This window comes from Globicephala melas, chromosome 3 (assembly GCF_963455315.2).
Source record: "Globicephala melas chromosome 3, mGloMel1.2, whole genome shotgun sequence".
In the NCBI taxonomy this organism is placed as follows: domain Eukaryota; kingdom Metazoa; phylum Chordata; class Mammalia; order Artiodactyla; family Delphinidae; genus Globicephala; species Globicephala melas.
The window spans coordinates 145717214-145739871 of record NC_083316.1 but is presented as its reverse complement, the minus strand read 5'-3'; the positions used below and the strand labels follow the sequence as shown (position 1 = coordinate 145739871).

At 36.1% G+C, this 22658-nt stretch overlaps 1 protein-coding gene across 3 annotated transcripts in view; it reads right to left on the bottom strand.

Moving 5' to 3' along the window:
* Positions 1-22658, bottom strand: part of RANBP17 (RAN binding protein 17) — a 313424-nt gene that overhangs the window by 260947 nt on the left and 29819 nt on the right. For all 3 annotated transcript variants that reach the window (XR_009563505.1, XM_030829950.2, XM_030829951.2), the window contains exons 7-12: positions 22005-22170; positions 18955-19028; positions 16620-16739; positions 14691-14837; positions 13986-14158; positions 11772-11965 (exon numbers count right to left, since the gene is read on the bottom strand). Coding sequence is in view for 2 of the 3 variants with exons in the window: in XM_030829950.2 (XP_030685810.1) it covers positions 11772-11965; positions 13986-14158; positions 14691-14837; positions 16620-16739; positions 18955-19028; positions 22005-22170 (874 nt within the window). In the remaining variant the exon portion in view is untranslated. The remainder of the gene's footprint in view (positions 1-11771; positions 11966-13985; positions 14159-14690; positions 14838-16619; positions 16740-18954; positions 19029-22004; positions 22171-22658) is intronic.

Here is a 22658-nt window from a genome sequence, read left to right as displayed (position 1 = left end):
ACGGCCAACTGATTTTTGACAAAGGTACATGATAATTCAATAGGAAAAAAGACAGTCTTTTCAGCAAACGGTGCTAGAACAACTTGATAACTGTACAGGTTGGGGAGGAGACCCTATCCTTACCTCACATCATTCACAAAAATTAACCCAAAGTGGATCACAGACTTAAACATAATAGCTAAAACTATTAAAGTTCTAGAAGAAAAATATAGAACATATTCGTGGACTTCAGTTACAGAAGATTTCTTAAATATAAAAAGCATAAGCCATGAAGAAAAAATTGAAAAGGCAGATCATCAAAATTTAAAACTCTGCCCTTTGAAAGACAGTTGCAAAGACAAAGGACAGACAGGAAGAAAATATTTGCAACATGTATGTGAAGAAGGGACTGTATACAGAATATATTAAACACTTATAATTTCAATAATAAGACTATGTACAAAAGAACAAACAGCCCAATATAAAAATGGGCAAAAATTGTGAACAGACATTTCACAAAGGAAGATATAAGAATGGCCAAAAAAGCACAACTTCATTAATTATCAAGGAAATTCAAAGTATAACCACAATGAGATACTACTACTAGATACCCAGTAGAATGCCTAAAGTTAACAAGACAATATCAAATGATGATGAAGATGTGGAGCATTCTTAATGGGAATGAAAAATGGTACACTTCGTAAAATAGCGTAGTAGTATCTTATAATATTATACACACATTTCTCATATGACCCAGCAAACTGTCACAGGTATTTACCCAAGAGAAATGACAATTTAAGTACATACAGAGATTTGTCTGCAAAAGTTCACAACATCTTTATTCATAACAGCCAAAAACTGTAAGTATGACTCAAATATCCATTAAGTGGTAAACAGCTAGACAAACTAAAGAAAAAGCCATACTATGGAATACTACACAGCAATAAAAAGGAACAAAATATTTATATATAAAATATGTTTGAATCTCAAAACCATTATCCTAAGCAAACAAAGTCAAACACAAAAGACTAGTTATTGTATGATTTCATTTACACAAAAACCCAAAAGAGATGCACCATAGTGACAAAAACCAGTGGTTACCTGGATATAGAGTTAGGAAAACGGATCAAAGGGCATGAGAAAATTATTTCTAAGGTTCTCTATCTTGAATGTGGTGGTAGTTACATGGCTATGTATCTACTAAATTCAAACTGTATACTCAAAAAAAAGAAAAAGATATTTGCAACTCAACACAGACAAGGGGCTCATTTTTCTAAAATATAAAGAGCTCTTAAAAGTCAATGAGGAAAAAAAAAATCAATGAGAAAAAAAGAACCAATAACCCAACAACAAAAAACTGAGCCAAAAAAATGAGTAATTCTTTTACAGAAAAAGAAGACCAGGGCTTCCCTGGTGGCACAGTGGTTGGGGGTCCGCCTGCCGATGCGGGGGATGCGGGTTCGTGCCCCGGTCCGGGAGGATCCCGCGTGCCGCGGAGCGGCCCGTGAGCCATGGCCGCTGGGCCTGTGCGTCTGGAGCCTGTGCTCCGCAACAGGAGAGGCCACAGCAGCGAGAGGTCCACGTACTGCAAAAAAAAAAAAAAAAAAACGAAAAAAAAAACCAGACCAAATAGCTCTTAAATAAACAATGCTTAACCTCACTGATATGAGAATGTTAAATTATACTGAGAAATCATTTTTCACCTATAGGATTACCAAAAATTCAAAAGCTTGTTAATACTGTCCTGTGAAGGCAGTAACATGGAGCTCTCATAGACTGCTGGTGGACAAGTAAATTGGTGCCATCCTTACAGACAGTAATTTGGAAATATTTATAAAAATTATAAATACATTAACCCTTCTACCCAACAGTAATTCTGCTTCTGGAAATGTATCCTACAGATATACTCGCATAAATATAAAATGACAAGTACAAGGTTAATCTGTACAGCCTTAGTTTTAATAGCAGAAGATGGCAAATAACTCAAATGATGCTCAACAATGGAGAGAATAGTTAAATAAATTATGACACATTCAAAAAATAAAATATTATTCATCTATAAAAATTAAGTATTCTTTGTATACTGATTTGAGAATAACTATAAAATACATTGTTAAATGAGAAAAAGCAAGGAGTAAAATGTGAGTGTGGTATGCCACATTCCATGTAAATAAAAGGGGATAAGAACTTATATATTCCTAATTGTACATGCATACAGAAACTTCAGAAAGATGCAAAACCAATAAGAATCGTTATTTGGGCTTCCCTGGTGGCGCAGTGGTTGAGAGTCTGCCTGCCAATGCAGGGGACACGGGTTCGGACCCTGGTCCAGGAAGATCCCACATGCAGTGGAGCGACTGGGCCTGTGTGCCACGGCTACTGAGCCTGTGCTCTGGAGCCCGTGTGCTACAACTACTGAAGAGCCCATGCTCCACAACAAGAGAAGCCACCGCAACGAGAAGCCTGCGCACCATGACACAGAGTAGCCCCCACTCACGACAACTAGAGAAAGCCCGCGCGCAGCAACGAAGACCCAATACAGCCAAAAATAAATAAATAAATAAATTTATTAAAAAAAAAAAGAAAAAAAAGAATCGTTATTTGTTAGAGTGAAGAACAGTAGGACAGATTATAGGACTGGAACAGAACCCATTTTAATTTCTTTTTTCTGGACAACGTAAATATAATACCTCTTCAAAAGATTGGGTGAATTAATTAAAATAAAATTAGATATGAAAACTAAGAGAACAGACACATTAAAGTTACACGTAAAAACAGGTAACAAACTTGAGGGCAATATTTACAATTCAAACAACTAAAGGATTACTGTTAAAATATTATAAAGAGCTCCATTAGTATAAAAAAAACAAAGACCAAAATAATCCAAATGGTGAGGAGGAAATGAACACAAGTGATGAACATATATATCACTGATGATGACAGAACATAAACATAAACACTAAACTTCATTAATAATCATGAGAGTGAAAAGTAAAATATGCATGAGGTATATTACCTCAACTAGCCTGACAAAAAGTCTAACATTATGAGCCATTGGTGAGGATCTAGATAAGAGTGGGTGGGATATAAAGTAGTACAATCACTTTGTAAAATATAGTTTGGCATTGCCTACTGAAGCTGACTGTGTAATTACTATATATAACAATCTTTAGAGCAGCATTCATTGCATTAGCAGAAAACAGAAAACACAAATACCCACTGACAAGAAAATGCATCAATAAATTGCAGTATATTCAAACAACAGCACTGCAGCAGTACAAATGAAGGAACTACAGCTACAGCATCCACACAAACTCTCATGAATGCAACACTGAGAAAAAATAATGAAGCAAGTTGTAAAAGAATAAATAATTTTGATTCTATTTGTATAAAGTTCAAAAATATGCAAAACCATGCATTATTTTCAGAGTACATACATATGCAGTAAAATTATGAAAAAGAGGCATCAATTAATGAACAAACATCAAGTATTTTTTGCTGGTAGGAAAAAGGGAACAGCAAAGATACTGGTATTGACCTGTTCTTTAAGCTATGTGATGGTGCTTGTTACTGCTAGTTACTATGGCTCAAAATATATAAATACCCTTTTGTATGTACTGGATATTTAATAATTTTCAGAACTCTGCTAAAGAAAGAATTCAGTCATGAAGACAAGATGCTACAAAGTAAAATGTTAGTTCTCCTCCATCTAATTTATAATGAGATACTAATAAAAGAGAACATTTCAAGAAGGTTAACTATTCCTCTATCTGCTGCTGAGCACTACTGTGTGACTCAGAAAACAAACAAAAACCAAAAAAAACAGATAATGAATAAAAGTCATTTTTAGAAGACAATACGTAAATGTATAGAATAATTTTTAAAGAACTTTTTTTAAAAGAGTTTAAATGGAAAATCACTCAAAGTTTGACTATCATCCCTTACCACTCACTTTCCAAACAAATATGAAAGAAAACAAAAACATCCTGGAACCTTAATTAAACTGCCTCCTATTAGAAATGTATATAGCCACCTAGCCTCTTTGGTGAGGCTAATGGCAGACTCTGGGAGGGCTCATGCCAAAGAGTGCTTCCCAGAACTTCTGCTGCCATTGTTCTTGTCCTCAAAGTGAGACACAGCCACCACCTGCCTCTGCAGGAGACTCTCCAACACCAGCAGATACATCAGAAATACATCTACACGTGAAACAACTCCTACAGAACACCCACTGAGCGCTGGCAGAAGACCGCAGACCTCCCAAAAGGCAAGAAGCTCCCCAAGTACCTGGGTAGGGCAAAAGAAAAAAGAATAAACAGACAAAAGAATAGGGACGGGACCTGCACCAGTGGGAGGGAACTGTGAAGGAGGAAAGGTTTCCACACACTAGAAGCCCCTTCGCGGCCGGAGACTGCGGGTGGCGGAGGGGGAAGCTTTGGAGCCGCGGAGGAGGGCACAGCAACAGGGGTGCGGAGGGCAAAGCGGAGAGATTCCCGCAAAGAGGATCGGTGCCAACCGGCACTCACCAGCCCGAGGATTGTCTGCTCACTCGCTGGGACGGGCGGGGGCTGGGAGCTGAGGCTTGGGCTTCCAGTCGGAGCACAGGGAGAGGACTGGCAGCGTGAATACAGCCTGAAGGGGTTAGTGCATCACGGCTAGCCGGGAGGGAGTCTGGGAAAAAGTCTGGACCTGCCAAAGAGGCAAGAGACTTTTTCTTCCCTCTTTGTTTCCTGGTGCGCGAGGAGAGGGGATTAAGAGCAAGGCCTAAAGGAGCTCCAGAGACGGGCGCGAGCCACAGCTATCAGCGTGGACCACAGAGACAGGCATGAGATGCTAAGGCTACTGCCGCCACCACCAAGAAGCCTGTGTGCGAGCACAGGTCACTCTCCACACCTCCCTTCTGGGGAGCCTGTGCAGCCTGCCACTGCCAGGGTCCTGTGATCCAGGGACAACTTCCCCAGGAGAACGCACGGCGCGTCTCAGGCTGGTGCAATGTCATGCTGACCTCTGCTGCCGCAGGCTCGCCCCGCACTCCGTACCCCTCCCTCCCCCCGGCCTGAGTGAGCCAGAGGCCCCGAATCAGCTGCCCCTTTAACCCCGTCCTGTCTGGGCAGGAAGGGACACCCTCAGGCGACCTACACGCAGAGGCGGGGCCAAATCCAAAGCTGAACCCGGGGAGCTGTGTGAACAAAGAAGAGAAAGGGAAATCTCTCCCAGCAGCCTCAGAAGCAGCGGATAAAAGCTCCACAATCAACTTGATGTACCTGCATCTGTGGAATACGTGAATAGACAACAAATCATCCCAAAATGAGGAGGTGGACTTAGAGAGCAAGATATATTATTTCTTCCCCTTTTCCTCTTTTTGTGAGTTTGTATGCTTCTGTGTGAGATTTTGTCTGTATAGCTTTGCTCTCACCATTTGTCCTAGGGTTCTGTCCGTCTGTTTTTTTTTCTTTAAAAAATTTTTTTTTCTTAAAAATTATTTTTTATTTTAATGTCTTTATTTTATTTTATTTTATCCTCTTTCTTTATTTCCTTCTACTTTTTCTCCCTCTTATTCTGAGGCATGTGAATGAAAGGCTCTTGGTGCTGCAGCCAGGAGTCAGCGCTGTGCCTCTGACGTGGGACAGCCAACTTCAGGACACTGCTCCACAAGAGACCTCCCAGCTCCACATAATATCAAACGGCGAAAATCTCCCAGAGATCTCCATCTCAACACCAACACCCAGCTTCACTCAACGACCAGCAAGCTACAGTGCTGGACACCCTCTGCCAAACAACTAGAAAGACAGGGACACAACCCCACCCATTAGCAGAGAGGATGCCTAAAATCATAATAAGGCCAGAGACACCCCAAAACACACCACCAGACGTGGACCTGCCCACCAGAAAGACAAGATCCAGCCTCATCCACCAGAACACAGGCACCAGTCCCCTCCAACAGGAAGCCTACACAACCCACTGAACCAACTTTAGCCACTGGGGACAGACACAAAAAACAACAGGAACTACGAACCTGCAGCCTGCAAAAAGGAGACCCCAAACACAGTAAGATAAGCAAAATGAGAAAACAGAAAAACACACAGCAGATGAAAGAGCAAGATAAAAACCCACCAGACCTAACAAATGAAGAGGAAATAGGCAGTCTACCTGAAAAAGAATTCAGAATAATGATAGTAAAGATGATCCAAAATCTTGGAAATAGAATAGAGAAAATGCAAGAAACATTTAACAAGGACCTAGAAGAACTAAAGAGGAAACAAGCAATGATGAACAACACAATAAATGAAATTAAAAATAATCTAGAAGGGATCGATAGAAGAATAACTGAGGCAGAAAAACGGATAAGTGACCTGGAAGATAAAATAGTGGAAATAACTACTGCAGAGCAGAATAAAGAAAAAAGAATGAAAAGAACTGAGGACAGTCTCAGAGACCTCTGGGACAACATTAAACGCACCAACATTTGAATTATAGGGATCCCAGAAGAAGAAGAGAAAAAGAAAGGGACTGAGAAAATATTTGAAGAGATTATAGTTGAAAACTTCCCTAATATGGGAAAGGAAACAGTTAATCAAGACCAGGAAGCACAGAGAGTCCCATACAGGATAAATCCAAGGAGAAACACACCAAGACACATATTAATCAAACTGTCAAAAATTAAATACAAAGAAAACATATTAAAAGCAGCAAGGGAAAAATAACACAAGGGAATCCCCATAAGGTTAACAGCTGATCTTTCAGCAGAAACTCTGCAAGCCAGAAGGGAGTGGCAGGATATATTTAAAGTGATGAAGGAGAAAAACCTACAACCAAGATTACTCTACCCAGCAAGGATCTCATTCAGATTTGATGGAGAAATTAAAACCTTTACAGACAAGCAAAAGCTGAGAGAGTTCAGCACCACCAAACCAGCTTCACAACAAATGCTAAAGAAACTTCTCTAGGCAAGAAACACAAGAGAAGGAAAAGACCTACAATAACAAACCCAACACAATTAAGAAAATGGGAACAGGAACATACATATTGATAATTACCTTAAATGTAAATGGATTAAATGCTCCCACCAAAAGACACAGACTGGCTGAATGGATACAAAAACAAGACCCATATATATGCTGTCTACAAGCGACCCACTTCAGACCTAACGACACATACAGACTGAAAGTGAGGGGATGGAAAAAGATATTCCATGCAAATGGAAATCAAAAGAAAGCTGGAGTAGCAATTCTCATATCAGAAAAAATAGACTTTAAAATAAAGACTATTACAAGAGACAAAGAAGGACACTACATAATGATCAAGGGATCGATCCAAGAAGATATAACAATTGTAAATATTTATGCACCCAACATAGGAGCACCTGAATACATAAGGCAAATACTAACAGCCATAAAAGGGGAAATCGACAGTAACACATTCATAGTAGGGGACTTTAACACCCCACTTTCACCAATGGACAGATCATCCAAAATGAAAATAATAATGAAACACAAGCTTTAAATGATACATTAAAAAAGATGGACTTAATTGATATTTATAGGACATTCCATCCAAAAACAACAGAATACACTTTCTTCTCAAGTGCTCATGGAATATTCTCCAGGATAGATCATATCTTGGGTCACAAATCAAGCCTTGGTAAATTTAAGAAAATTGAAATTGTATCAAGTATCTTTTCCGACCACAATGCTATGAGACTAGATATCAATTACAGGAAAAGATCTGTAAAACATACAAACACATGGAGGCTAAACGATACAGTACTTAATAACGAAGTGATCAATGAAGAAATCAAAGAGGAAATCAAAAAATACCTAGAAACAAATGACAATGGAGACACGACGACCCAAAACCTATGGAATGCAGCAAAAGCAGTTCTAAGAGAGAAGTTTATAGCAATACAATCCTACCTTAAGAAACAGGAAACATCTCGAATAAACAACCTAACCTTCCATCTAAAGTAATTAGAGAAAGAAGAACAAAAAACCCCCAAAGTTAGCAGAAGGAAAGAAATCATAAAGATCAGATCAGAAATAAATGAAAAAGAAATAAAGGAAACGATATCAAAGATCAATAAACCTAAAAGCTGGTTCTTTGAGAAGATAAACAAAATCGATAAACCATTAGCCAGGCTCATCAAGAAAAAAAGGGAGAAGACTTAAATCTACAGAATTAGAAATGAAAAAGGAGAAGTAACAACTGACACTGCAGAAATACAAAAGATCATGAGAGATTACTACAAGCAACTCTATGCCAATAAAATGGACAACCTGGAAGAAATGGACAAATTCTTAGAAAGGCACAACCTGCCAAGACTGAATCAGGAAGAAATAGAAAATATGAACAGACCAATCACAAGCACTGAAATTGAAACTGTAATTAAATATCTTCCAACAAACAAAAGCCCAAGACCAGATGGCTTCACAGGCGAATTCTATCAAACATTTAGAGAAGAGCTAACACCTATCCTTCTCAAACTCTTCCAAAATACAGCAGAGGGAGGAACATTCCCAAAGTCATTCTACGAGGCCACCATCACCCTGATACCAAAACCAGACAAAGATGTCACAAAGAAAGAAAACTACAGGCCAATATCACTGATGAATGTAGATGCAAAAATCCTCAACAAAATACTAGCAAACAGAATCCAACAGCACATTAAAAGGATCATACACCATGATCAAGTGGGGTTTATTCCAGGAATGCAAGGATTCTTCAATATACGCAAATCAATCAACATGATGCACCATATTAACAAACTGAAGGAGAAAACCATATGATCATCTCAATAGATGCAGAGAAAGTTTTCGACAAAATTCAACACTCATTTATGATAAAAACCCTGCAGAAAGTAGGCATAGATGGAACTTTCCTCAACATAATAAAGGCCATATATGACAAACCCACAGCCAACATCGTCCTCAATGGTGAAAAACTGAAACCGTTTCCACTAAGATCAGGAACAAGACAAGGTTGCCCACTCTCACCACTCTTATTCAACACAGTTTTGGAAGTTTTAGCCACAGCAATCAGAGAAGAAAAGGAAATAAAAGGAATCTAAATCAGAAAAGAAGTAAAGCTGTCACTGTTTGCAGATGACATGATACTATACATAGAGAATCCTGAAGATGCTACCAGAAAACTACTAGAGCTAATCAATGAATTTGGAAAAGTAGCAGGATACAAAATTAATGCACAGAAATCTCTGGCATTCCTACACACTAATGATGAAAAATATGAAAGTGAAATTAAGAAAACACTCCCATTTACCACTGCAACAAAAAGAATAAAATATCTAGGAATAAACCTACCTAAGGAGACAAAAGACTTGTATGCAGAAAATTATAAGACACTGATGAAAGAAATTAAAGATGATACAAATAGATGGAGAGATATACCATGTTCTTGGATTGGAAGAATCAACACTGTGAAAATGACTCTACTACCCAAAGCAATCTACAGATTCAATGCAATCCCTATCAAACTACCACTGGGATTTTTCACAGAACTAGAACAAAAAATTTCACAATTTGTAATGGAAACACAAAAGACCCCGAATAGCCAAAGCAATCTTGAGAAAGAAAAATGGAGCTGGAGGAATCAGGCTCCCTGACTTCAGACTATACTACAAAGCTACAGTAATCAAGACAGTATGGTACTGGCACAAAAACAGAAATATACATCAATGGAACAGGATAGAAAGCCCAGAGATAAGCCCACGCACATACGGTCATCTTATCTTTGATAAAGGAGGCAGGAATGTACAGTGGAGAAAGGACAGCCTCTTCAATAAGTGATGCTGGGAAAACTGGACAGGTACATATAAAAGTATGAGATTAGAACACTCCCTAACACCATACACAAAACTAAGCTCAAAATGGATTAAAGAGCTAAATGTAAGGCCAGAAACTATCAAACTCTTAGAGTAAAACATAGGCAGAACACTCTATGACACAAATCACGGCAAGATCCTTTTTGACCCACCTAGTAGAGAAATGGAAATAAAAACAAAAATAAACAAATGGGACCTAATGAAAATTAAAAGCTTTTGCACAGCAAAGGAAACCATAAACAAGACGAAAAGACAACCCTCAGAATGGGAGAAAATATTTGCAAATGAAGCAACTGACAAAGGATTAATTTCCAAAATTTACAAGCATCTCATGCAGCTCAATAAAAACAAACAACCCAATCCAAAAATGGGCAGAAGACCTAAATAGACATTTCTCCAAAGACGATATACAGATTGCCAACAAAGACATGAAAGAATGCTCAACATCATTAATCATTAGAGAAATGCAAATCAAAACTACAATGAGATATCATCTCACACCAGTCAGAATGGCCATCATCAAAATATCTACAAACAATAAATGCTGGAGAAGGTGTGGAGAAAAGGGAACACTCTTGTACTGCTGGTGGGAATGTGAATTACTACAGCCACTATGGAGAACAGTATGGAGGTTCCTTAAAAAACTACAAATAGAACTACCATATGACCCAGCAATCCCACTACTGGGTATATACCCTGGGAAAACCATAATTCAAAACGAGTCATGTACCAAAATGTTCATTGCAGCTCTATTTACAATAGCCAGGAGATGGAAGCAACGTAAGTGTCCATCATCACATGAATGGATACAGAAGATGTGGCACATATATACAATAGAATATTACTCAGCCATAAAAAGAAACGAAATTGAGTTATTTGTAGTGAGGTGGATGGATCTCTAGTCTGTCATACAGAGTGAAGTAAGTCAGAAAGAGAAAGACAAATACCGCATGCTAACATATATATATGGAATCTAAGAAAAAAAAAAAAGTCATGAAGAACCTAGGGGTTAAGACAGGAATAAAGACACAGACCTACTAGAGAATGGACTTGAGGATATGGGGAGGGGGAAGCGTAAGCTGTGACAAAGTGAGAGAGTGGCATGGACATATATACACTACCAAACATAAAACAGATAGCTAGTGGGAAGCAGCCACATAGCACAGGGAGATCAGCTCGGTGCTCTGTGACCACCTAGAGGGGTGGGATAGGGAGGGTGGGAGGGAGGGAGATGCAGGAGGAAGAGATATGGGAATATATATATATGTATAGCTGATTCACTTTGTTATAAAGCAGAAACTAACACACCATTGTAAAGCAATTATACTCCAATAAAGATGTAAAAAGAAAAAAATGAAATGTATATAGCCAGTTCCGTTCTCATAAGATATCCCACTTAAAATCTGAAAAGTGTATTTAATTCCCTATGTTCCTGAAAATCCTTTCATATTAAGGAAATATACAGAAATAAATAAATTCTCCTTCAGTAAAGAATGAAAAATAAAGAGGAAATTGAGAAATTGAAATATAATAATAAAATAAAGCCATGGTGAAGGCAAATAAACAAATGCAAAACCACGATGAGGTCTTCGGTAAATTTTTACTGGCTAAAACTGGGCTCTGAATTTGCAGTCAGATATAGCAAAGAGGGAAACGTGATTAGTTAAAAGATAGTTATAAATTAATAAACTCTACTCAAAGATCATTATCAGCTTTTCTTGATAGTGAATCCAGAGAGAAATATTCCCTGTGAATCTTATAAAGAACTAAAACTATCAAGCCAACAAAATACCCAGAAGGTTATTAAAATTAATGGATTATTAGAGGAACAGAATTGGGGGAAATAAACAAAAATACGTTGCAGTAAAATTATTAAATAAATTGATTAATGAAGCTACTTAAAATTCAACATAATACCATATTATTATATTATTTATATGGTCATATAAAATTTACTGACCTTCCTGAATTGCCATGTCCACAGTTATTCCAGAAGCTGAATGCAGAAGCTTTTGGTAATTCTGTGCATTTTGATCAAACAACTGTACAAGAAGAGTGCATGTCTTCTCATATTCACATCTGCTAACAGTGCACAACTGCTCCAACTGCTGAAACACAGTGGCGGTATCATCCAGTGGATCATCTAAATTATCTCTGCAAATATATAAGAAAAGGATTGCAGACGACGTTAGAATGAGATGTACTTTTATTCACCACAAATAAGCTTTATTTATGTTAAATAAAAATTCTATCATGGATAAAGAAATAAAAGACATAGACTGTAAGATAAGAAATAAAATGTCTATATTTGAAAATGTGAACCACAAGAGAGCTACTAACAGGTGAGTGTATTTCCAAGGTGCTAGCAATACAGATCAATATATAGAATTCATTACTATATACTAACATGAACAATTGGAAATTTAAGTTTAAAAAACAGTATCTCCAAAGGCACCAGAAAACATAAAACACTAATTAAATCTTAAATATATGTAAGATCTAAAGACTGAATAATACAAAACAGTGATGAAAGGAATCACAGAAGAGCTCTAAATAAAAGATAAACATGCTCATTGGCTAAAAGACTCAAAATTGCTGAGATGTCAATTCTTCCTCCAAATTAATCTACAAATTCAATGCAATTCTAGTCAAAATTCCAGCAGGACTTTTTTTTCTAGATACTGACAAGATGATTCTAACATTTACACAGAAAAGCAAAGGAAGTAAAAGAGCCAAAACAATTTTAAAAAGGGCAAACCAAGGTGAAAATTCACACTACCTGATTTCAAAGCTTATTATAAGGCTACAGTACTCAAGGCAGGGGCTACTGGCAGAAGGAGAAAAACAGAGACTAATGAGAACAGAGTCCAAAAATAGAACCATACATATGTGGTCAATTAATTTTTGAAAACAGAGTAAAGACAATTCAATGGAGAAAGGATAGTCTTTTCCACAAATGGTGTTGGGGATAACTGGTCTTCCCTATGCAAAAAGGAAAAAAGGAAAGAAAAATAACATTGAGTCTAAACCTCATATCATATACAAAAATTAACTCAAAATGGATTATGGACCTAAATTTAAATTATAAAACTTCTAGAAGAAAAAAATAAAGGATAAATTGGACTTCATTAAAATTTAAAACTCTTGCTCTTTGCAAGACTCTGTTAAGGAAATGAAGAGGCAAGCAATGGACTGGGAAAAAATATTTGCAAAACACATATGATAAAAAGACTTGTGACCAGAATATACAGACCTCTCTAATCGCAAGATAAGAAAATAAACGACCCAATAAAAAAAAGGGAACATATTTGACAGGCATTTTACCAAAGAGTATATACAAATGGTAAATAAGCACATAAAAAGATCCTCAACATTGTTAGTTATTAAGGGAATGCAATTTGAAACCACAATGAGGCACCACACTTATTAGAATGACTAAAATTTTTTAAAACTGACAATATCAAGTGCTGGTGAGGATGCAGAGCAACTGGATTTTTCATACACTGCTGGTGGGAATGTGAAATGATACAGCAACTTTGGAAAATAGTTTGGCAATTTCTTATAAAGTAAAATATACACTTACCAGGCAACCCAGAAATCTCACACCTAGGAATTTATCCAAGAGAAATAAAAACTTAAATTCATACAAAAATCTGTATAGGAACACTTACAGCTATTTTACTCATAAAGGCAAAAACAGAAAGAACCCAAACGTCCATCAATAGGTGAGTGGACTAATAACTGTGATATATCCATAAAATGGTATACTATTCAGCAATAAAAAGTAAAGAACTACTGACACAAATTGGAAGAATCTCAAATGCATTATGCTAAGTGACAGAAGCCAGACTAAAGGGCTACATATTATATGATTTCATTTATGTAATAACATCCAAAAAAGACAAAAATCTGAGGGAACAAAACATCAATAATTGCCAGATGCTGAGGATGGGGAAAGGTCTGACTACAAAGGAACCTAAAAAAACTTTTTGGGGTGATGGAACTATTTTATATCTTGATTGTGCTGTTAAACACAACGGCATACACTTGTCAGAACTCATAGAACTGTATACTAAAAAAGGTGAATTTTACCATAGGTAAATTTTACCTCCATTTTTAAAAATTCCAAGATGCAGAAGATGAAAATACAACAAAAACATTTAGTTTTCAATACCTCACAACTATGGCAACAGATTCCAACCGAGAAGTGATAAAGGCCTTCGTGATTTCTGGTGCATAAGTGTCTAATAAGTGGGGTTCAGTTGATTTCACAAAAGGAACTGATGCTACCATCCTTTGCCAGAGAGTTAATAAATAATGAACACTGTTGGGAGCAAATTCCCAATGCTACAAAAAAATAAAGCAAACGTTATTTAAAATGACATTATGTCTTCCTAGAATAAGAAATGGAGAGGCAAAATTAGTAAACATACAGTTTAAAATAAACTTTTATTCTGATTATAACCAATGAACATTTAAAATAGCAAATTCTGTTAAATGTTTGTGAACTTCCTTCTAATCTTTCCAGGAATATTTTTTCACAGAGTTGATATCATGTGGAAAATATGGTTTTAAAACTTCCCCCCAAACTTACAAAAAGAATTTTTCCAAAAACTAATCTGTAAAACTTTATTTTATTTCTCCACATAGATTTTACTACAGCATCTCAATTTGGTCTTTAATTATTAGATATTTAGATGGCCTCTAAATTTTTATTATTATAAAATTTGTTACAAAGAAGTATTTTACCTAAAATCTTGCAATGAACATTTTTAGCAAAGTGCTCTAATAAATGTTTTTTAAAATCCCTACCAAATCTTACCAAGAAAGTGTTTTAAAACTATCTACAGTTTAACATCAACTATATATTTTTATTTACCTGTAGGCTAGTAATGGTAAAATTAGCAATCAATCTGATAACTTCAGGATACTCCTTCACCATAACTAATTCTCCCAGCTGGTAATTTGTCTTTAAACGAGCCAAAAATCGACAAAATTCATGATAATTACCTGGATTGGACAAACCCTAAATTATGAGACAAAAAGAAAGGCTTTTTAAAAAACTTAACAACAAAAAACCAAATGATTCCTACTGGACTTAATGTTGTCATAAATGATTAATAATAAGGAATCCAAACTAGAGGCTTTGGAGGAAGCTTTGACCATGATGACTAAATCATAATGTTTGGGAACCACTATATTACCCCAAAAAAACTTGCATGAGAGACAGAAAAGAGACAGAAAAGGGTGGAGAGAGAGGGAGAGAGAGTGTGTACCTTGTGACTTAAATAGAAGTCAATACAAAACCTGAAAAATATTTAAGATAGAAAATAAGAATGGGCTCTTGAAATCCTGGAAAAGAGCAATACCACTACTTACATTAAATGTGTACCCACAAATAACAGAAACATCTTTTAATTCAACAAATATTTATTGAGTACCTAGAGGCATTATGTCCTCAAGCAACTCCTTGTCTCTTAAGACATTCAAATAAACTGCTGCAATGTAGAGCAGAAAGTTTAACAAAAGTACTACAAGAAACAGAGGTAACTTCGTGGGGAGGACAGCTTAAAAGGAAAGACCAAGAAAGGTGCCCCCAGTGAGCTCCTCGAAGATAGGACATGTATGTTATTATCTTTATAGTTTGAGAACTCTGTACTATAGCTGGCATGAAACAGAATTCAAGTATCTTTCAGTATCTGTTTAATAGTGAAAGAGTTTGTAAAAAATTTCAACCCATGAAAAAATATAACATAGTTTCTAATTATTAAGGACTAATTTAAAAATATATTTTGTATTCATGGGTCTTTTAATACATATTTATAATTCTAAAAATATATATAATATTCAAATTAACTTTTAGAGCCATAAAACATCAACATGAGGATACTGGAAAATCAATTAAGAGAATTATCTGATATTAGCATATTATCTTCCACATATTGACTGATGATAGTGAGCTGAACAACTAAAAATTTTAAAGTATCGATATACTGGTAAAAATCCCATTTATCAGCAAAACACAAAAATTTCACAGTTATGCCAACAGTGAAAAGATAAAACGAATGCACAACACATAAAATACCTCTTAATCTGCAAAAACAACTGTTCTTTATAGAGTAAGCATGTTTTCTTTATGTATAGATATTATATGTCCCCCCTAAGTTATTAATAACCAAGAGACTTAGATAAACCTCCTTAAATCATCATTTAACCTTTTAATATTTGTACTTTCATTACAGATATTTTAAACCAAAAGTGAAACAAATTTTATCTAGGCATCCAAAATCACTAATTTATAATGGCTGTGCAATTCTCTGAAATGAACACTGCCACTGAAGATTTGCAGTTAACATAGAGAGTAGATTTAAAAATCTACAAATTTTTATTGTCCACAAGAGGGCAAAAAAGATATTCATAATTTAAAGCCACTTATTCCAATATTAACATCCAGATTTATACTGTCTTCTAGCTTAGAAGGTAGATATGATTGAATTAATCACTTCAGTAATTTAAGAAGTGCAAGGAAAGTACAATGGTAGAAAGCAGAAGCATAATAAGGTATACAACCTCTATTCATATTTACCTAAAAGAATGGGAAAAATAAAAAGAACAACACAGCAGTCAGTCAGGAAAACATTCACTTTTAAAAGCTGCCCATTTATACTACAAATGAGATCCAAGAAAGCAGAATATGATACTTATTTTCTTCCAGAATCGTAATAAAGTCATAAGTTTATTATGCACCTTTCAGCAGAAAAACTGTATTTAAATATGGTAAATATTAATTAAATTACTTCAAAAATACCTGAGGGTTTTCAAGTATCCTTTTTACTCCCTTGATTAAATTACCAAGGTACTTGGCACGCTCAGGACTGCTAAATAAGGACCTTCTTGTAGAAGCAAACTGAACTAAACATGAAAGTGCCTAAAAACAGGAACAACAAAATTCATTTCAACTTTAAAATTCATGTAAGGCCACATGTAAGGAACACTATTCTTTACATTTAAATTTTTTTAATTTTAATGATAAAATAGTGTTATAGATTCCAAAAACAATGAAAGCTAAACATCATCAATAATTACCACCACCCAAAACCCGTCAATCCCACCACTAGAGTTCCTATTTCTGTGTAAAATTCCTCTAATATTTTTGTATATATTAAATACACCAGAGTAGAGCCGGAACCTGCATACACTCAAAGGCTCCCAATTGCTTTTGATGCCTAATCTGTTTGTAAACCAACGAACCAGGTGTTTCACCAAAAAGAAAATATGGTTTTGCTGTAGAATACATTTGGGAACTACTGTACAATATGCACTGTGGTATCCTGCAAGTGGGAAAAAAATCCTTTAACTTTACTTAATCCAGCATGTCCCAAATTTATCTGGTGATAAAACACCTTGCCCACACCATTTATTAATATCTTGAGGAACAATTTGGAAAATGCTGCTGAAAAAGTTAGATACCCTATAAAAATTCCTGCAAAGTGTCTGTGGCCTAGTTATCTTTCTGAAGTTAATACTTTATCAGTCAATTTCACTTCTCGGGTTCTTAATTCTACTACTGGAACCCACTGAAGCCTGTTTGTTCATTAACTGAGAGGCCCAAAACTGGCAACTTTCAGGCCAAACTGGCCCACATATGTAAACTTGCCCACTTTAAAAAAAAAAAAAAAAAAAAAGAATTATTTGTCAATATTTAAATATTCCAGTTAGATTTCACACAAAATGTCTGGCTCTCTTGGCAAGGGTGAGAATAGGGACAAAAATCAGAGGATAGCCTTTTTAGGTGTTACTCAGTTTGCCACAGTCCTTAATGTTAAAAACAAAAACCAAGCAAACAACCCAAAAAACAAAACTCCCTTCTGATGTGTAGAAGGTTCAGGAACCACTAGCGTAATAAAAATATCCAGGGGTTTGGGGCCAAAACCACCTGGGTTTGAATCTCAACTCCAAAATTTAGTTCACTGCCCTGAAGGAAGTCACTTAGGCCATTCTGGATCTGTTTCCTTGTCTACATAGTGAAGGTAACAAGACTTACCTTGCAGGGCCACTGTGAGGATGAAGTGAGATAAGCATCATAGGATAGGGCATGCCCAATAAATGTCAGTTACATTCTCTTAAAGCAGTTGCTTTCCAATCTACTTTTAAGCACCAGTAGCTTGTTTGTTTTATCCCAAAACATAACTGTACATGAAACCATGGTTTTTAAACAACTAAAAACAAGACTATTCTGGTTAAAAGACAGAAGGCTGAAGTTCTGTGGCACCACCTGGAAACATGAGTGTCCTGTGAAACCCAGTTTAAAAACCACCACCTTAAAACCCTCGATTTGAGCAAACATGTTTTCTAAGAAAGGGAGGGAGTATTTTTGTGAACCTATTCCTCCCTTCTAGGTGATAACATATCTAAACAAACATACTGCTGATATGTACTTTAAATATGGAACATCTTTTTTCAGGAAATGACAATATAAGAATTCCCCAACTTCACTTCTACAAGCTTAGATATTAAGCTAACAACTTTCTTTTTTTTTTCAATCTTGCCTGGTCTCTGTTTTAGATTCCACAAAGATGGGATACAGAGTCTCAAAGTTCCATACTATAACCAAAGAGTTTCAAGAATCTTTTAGCACACAACAGAATCTGATTCAAAAAATAAATGAACAGCTGGAGTGATGAGCACAAAATCAAGTGAGCAGATCCCCTTTGTTTCTCACTTGGAGATATCTGATGGGGGCCACATGGCAAGCCTGACATGGAGCCAAGCAAAGTGGAGAAAGAGTTAGGTTAAGAAAAGGGAAGGTAACAGGTGGGGTGGCAAACTACTGGACTGAGGCCCAGAAGAAGAGCTGGGGTGGGGGGCACTGAGTAGGAAAAAAGATACTTAGAGGTTGATAGGTTGTCTTGGCTACGAGCAGGAATGAAATCACCGGTTATGGGTTTTGGGCTCACCAGTGAAATGACAGGAACTATGGACTATAAATAGAAACTGAAAATAGCTTACGTAATATAAATCCCAGATGATGTAAGAATCTCTTATGAGAGGTAAACCTAATCAAGAATATAAATAAATATGTACCACCCTTAGATAAATATCACAGGTACTTTTTAATGAAATAATGAATGAGTTTTACTTACTAACTGAGATAGGAGTGGTGGAAGTGAATGATACAAATTAAAGAAAAGATCCAATGTTTCTGGTTCCAGGAAAACTGGAAAAAAAAAAAAATTCTAACACCATTACTTTCAATTCAGTGATCTTCACATAGTAAGACATTATCATACAAACCAAGAACTCCAAGACCTCTGCATGTGGCCAATCTTTCCTTGCAGTTAGGCTTAATTCCTTTTTAATTCCTAGCTATTTTCCTTTGAAATATGAAATAATACAAAGATAAAAATTAATTAGCTAAGATGTTCCTTATTTCCATGTAGCACCTACAGTTCCTATCGAGAGAACCTTCTATTTTCATTTATATTAAGGTAATAAAAACATTTAAAAATTCAAATAGTATAAAAAAGTAAATAGTACTAAAAAGTATATAGTAAAAAACAGCTGTACCCTACTCCATTCCAACTGCCTTTCAACTCTTAGCTATATTTAAATACATGTTTCCAAATTACGTGCTGTATTACATGTCTTTGACTACTTTATTTTAGGTCTCAAATGACCTTGTTACGGTACACTCTCCCCTCTACTCCCACCACTCTTTCTACAATCCATCCTCTCTCAAAAATCCATCCACTGTTATAACAATTAGGAATTAAATCAATTCTAAGTGTTTACTTTATTATGACTAGGTAAATAATGTTAACAGCTAAGCCAAGTATACTATGATTATATCACATTTCCAACACTCCCTGGATTTAATCACAGCATCTTTTCTGTGCTTAGTTGTGTAGATCGATATCTGTCATTAATTCTTTCCAAATGTTCTGACAGATTTGCAAAATGTTCTTCATGCCATTTTCCACCTGGTCAATAGCATCAAATAACCTATCACTTCCATTTTCCCACCCCTTCCTCCTGGAGCCTTCTTCAACTTAGACTGGCTGTTCCAAAATGTGTTACATAATTATCTCCTTTTTATGTCTGCTGATTGTCATCTTGTGTTAAAGCTTTCTTGAACTCCATATCCTCCATTTTCTTGCTTGTATATCAAGTAGCTTCATAACAGCAAGTACATAAGGGCTAAATTTCAGAACGATTTACACGTCTGAAAATATCTTTATTCTCTTATGCTTGGTAATCTCAGTCTAGTTTGAAAATTATTTTCACTCAGAAGTCTGAGGATATTACTCCATTGTCCTCTAGCTTCCAGTACTACTGTTGAGAAATCTAATACCATTCTTTTTTTTTTTTTTTTTTGCGGTACGCGGGCCTCTCACTGTTGTGGCCTCTCCCGTTGCGGAGCACAGGCTCCGGATGCGCAGGCTCAGCGGCCATGGCTCACGGGACCAGCCGCTCCGCGGCATGTGGGATCTTCCCGGATCGGGGCACGAACCCGTGTCCCCTGCATCGGCAGGCGGACTCTCAACCACCGCGCCACCAGGGAAGCCCTCTAATACCATTCTTGATCCCAATCCTTTGTAGATGACTTTCTTTCCGGTAGATTTTAGGTTCTCTTTGTCCTTGTTATTCTGAAATGTCATGATTACGAAGCTTAGTGTATTTTTTTTCATTCATTATGTTGGGTACTTATGGGATCTTTCAATGTGAAAATTTATGTATCTCATTGCTGAGAATTTTTTTCTGGTATTGTTTGCTAATTGCCTTCTGTTTTTTCCTGTCCTTTCTTGAACTCCTAATAGTCAGATGTCAAGCTTCCTAGTTTCACGCTTTAATATTCTTGCATTTTTTCTATCAAATCTCTTCTTGTTTTTTTTGTTCTACTTTCTGGGATATTTCCTTAGCTTTATCTTCCAATTCTTTTACTGAATGTTTTATTTGGGCAACTTGTATATCTGGAACACTGTCTTAACTTCCGTTTTTGAAACAATATCCTATTCATGTTTCAGGAATGCATTACCTTTTCTTATCTCTCTGAGGATAGTAATTAAAACTTTTTGAAATTTACTTCGACTCTTCACTTTGTCTCTGTTTCTACTAACTCTCCCTTTTTAAAAAAAGATTTCTTGAGATAATTAGATTTATATGCAGTTGCAAGAAATAATACAGAGAGATCCATGTATTGTTTACCCCATTTCCCCAAATGGTAAGTTCTTACAAAACTAAAGCACAATATCACAATCAAGAAGGCACACTGATAAAATCCAATCCACCAATCTTATTTGGCTTTCCCAGTTTTACATGTACTCGTGTGTGTGTGTGTGTGTATGTGTATCTAGTCTGTGCAATTTTTACTACATGTGCTGGTTCGTGCATTCATCACTACTATCAAGATACAAAGTCCCTTTTAATTGTTTCTTTTAGTCTCTGACTTCCATATTAGAAGTTTTCACCAAATGTATGGTGTTTCTCTACTATATCTGATACCCCTGAATGAGAAACCTCTCCAGTTTAATTTCTCAAGAGAAAAAAGCTCTGGTCTTGGGAATCTAGAGGGAAGTACACATAGGGAAGGAAGGGAAAAGGGCAGTCACAGAGCTGCACAGAGGTGGTAGAGAAGATCCCGAGGGTGTTTGTGCAGAACATAGACTTTTTACCAAGTCCTTTCAGCCCAATTCCCTACCTCTGACTTCAATAGGAAAGCCCTATTGCCATCATCTTTCTGGGATGTGTGAGAGCAAGTGAGTTTGCTCTTTATTGGTGTCCTTCTCTGTAACAAAGTAAATTGCAATTCTGCTCTGCTAAGTTAGCTACTCTAATTCATTCTCTTTATAACTTTGAAAAATATGTTGATATCTCCTGCCAAGTGTTATATCCTCTCCTACTGTTTATCTGAAAATTTCAAAACAGAGCTCTTCATTTCCCCACCTAAGCTTGTCATCCTCCAACTCTAGAGTTGTCTTTTCTTTTTTCCAAAATCAAAATACAGAGGTTACTATGATATGAACTGAGGAAAACAGATTTCAACATTGGGTATCAGCAGCTACCTTAGGTTACAAATTTTTTTGAACTTTTTGATTGCCAAGTAAAAAACAGAGATAATTGCACATAAAGCAACTATACTGCTAATCCTGTGTATTTTATGTTGACCATTCCTTACACTAAACTTTTTTCTTACTTGTTCTCCAAGTTGTTGGAATCTGTACTGTGCAAAGATCATCTGCAGATTCATCTGCTGAACTGCCAATGAAGTCAAAGTTAAGGCAGTTGAGGACCAGTTTCAAGACTTGCATTACTAGGTTTTGTTGACCTTGATCCTGAAGGTTTAAAGGCTTGGCCAACACCTGAAAGAGGTTCAGAGTCAAATGAAACATTATGACGTATGTCAATTAAAAGAATTTTAGTCAACTAACTTAAATAATTCTTCAGTTCCAAATTAAAATTAGTTAAAAAAAAAGAATTTTCATAGTTATGTTGTATATATCAGAAAAAAACTGTAATATCACTATCAACAAAAATCTACAATAATAGATTACATTTTCAAATTTAATCTTGTAAAATGGGGTTAAAACCTTTCATATTTAACTGCATACTGGAGATCACCTTCTAAAGTTGTAGGAAGTAACTTTAGGACAAATACTTTACACAGCACAAATGTATAAATGTACAGGATTTGTTAGCTCAAAGAAGCAATTGGAACAAGCTGAAAATACAATATTCTTCAAGAAAAAGTAGGGGAGCTTCATGCATAAACGATACACATTCAGCTAACAAAGGTTCTCAGAGCTGTTTGAATGTGGGAGGACACTCACAAGCTCCTGGAGAACAATCC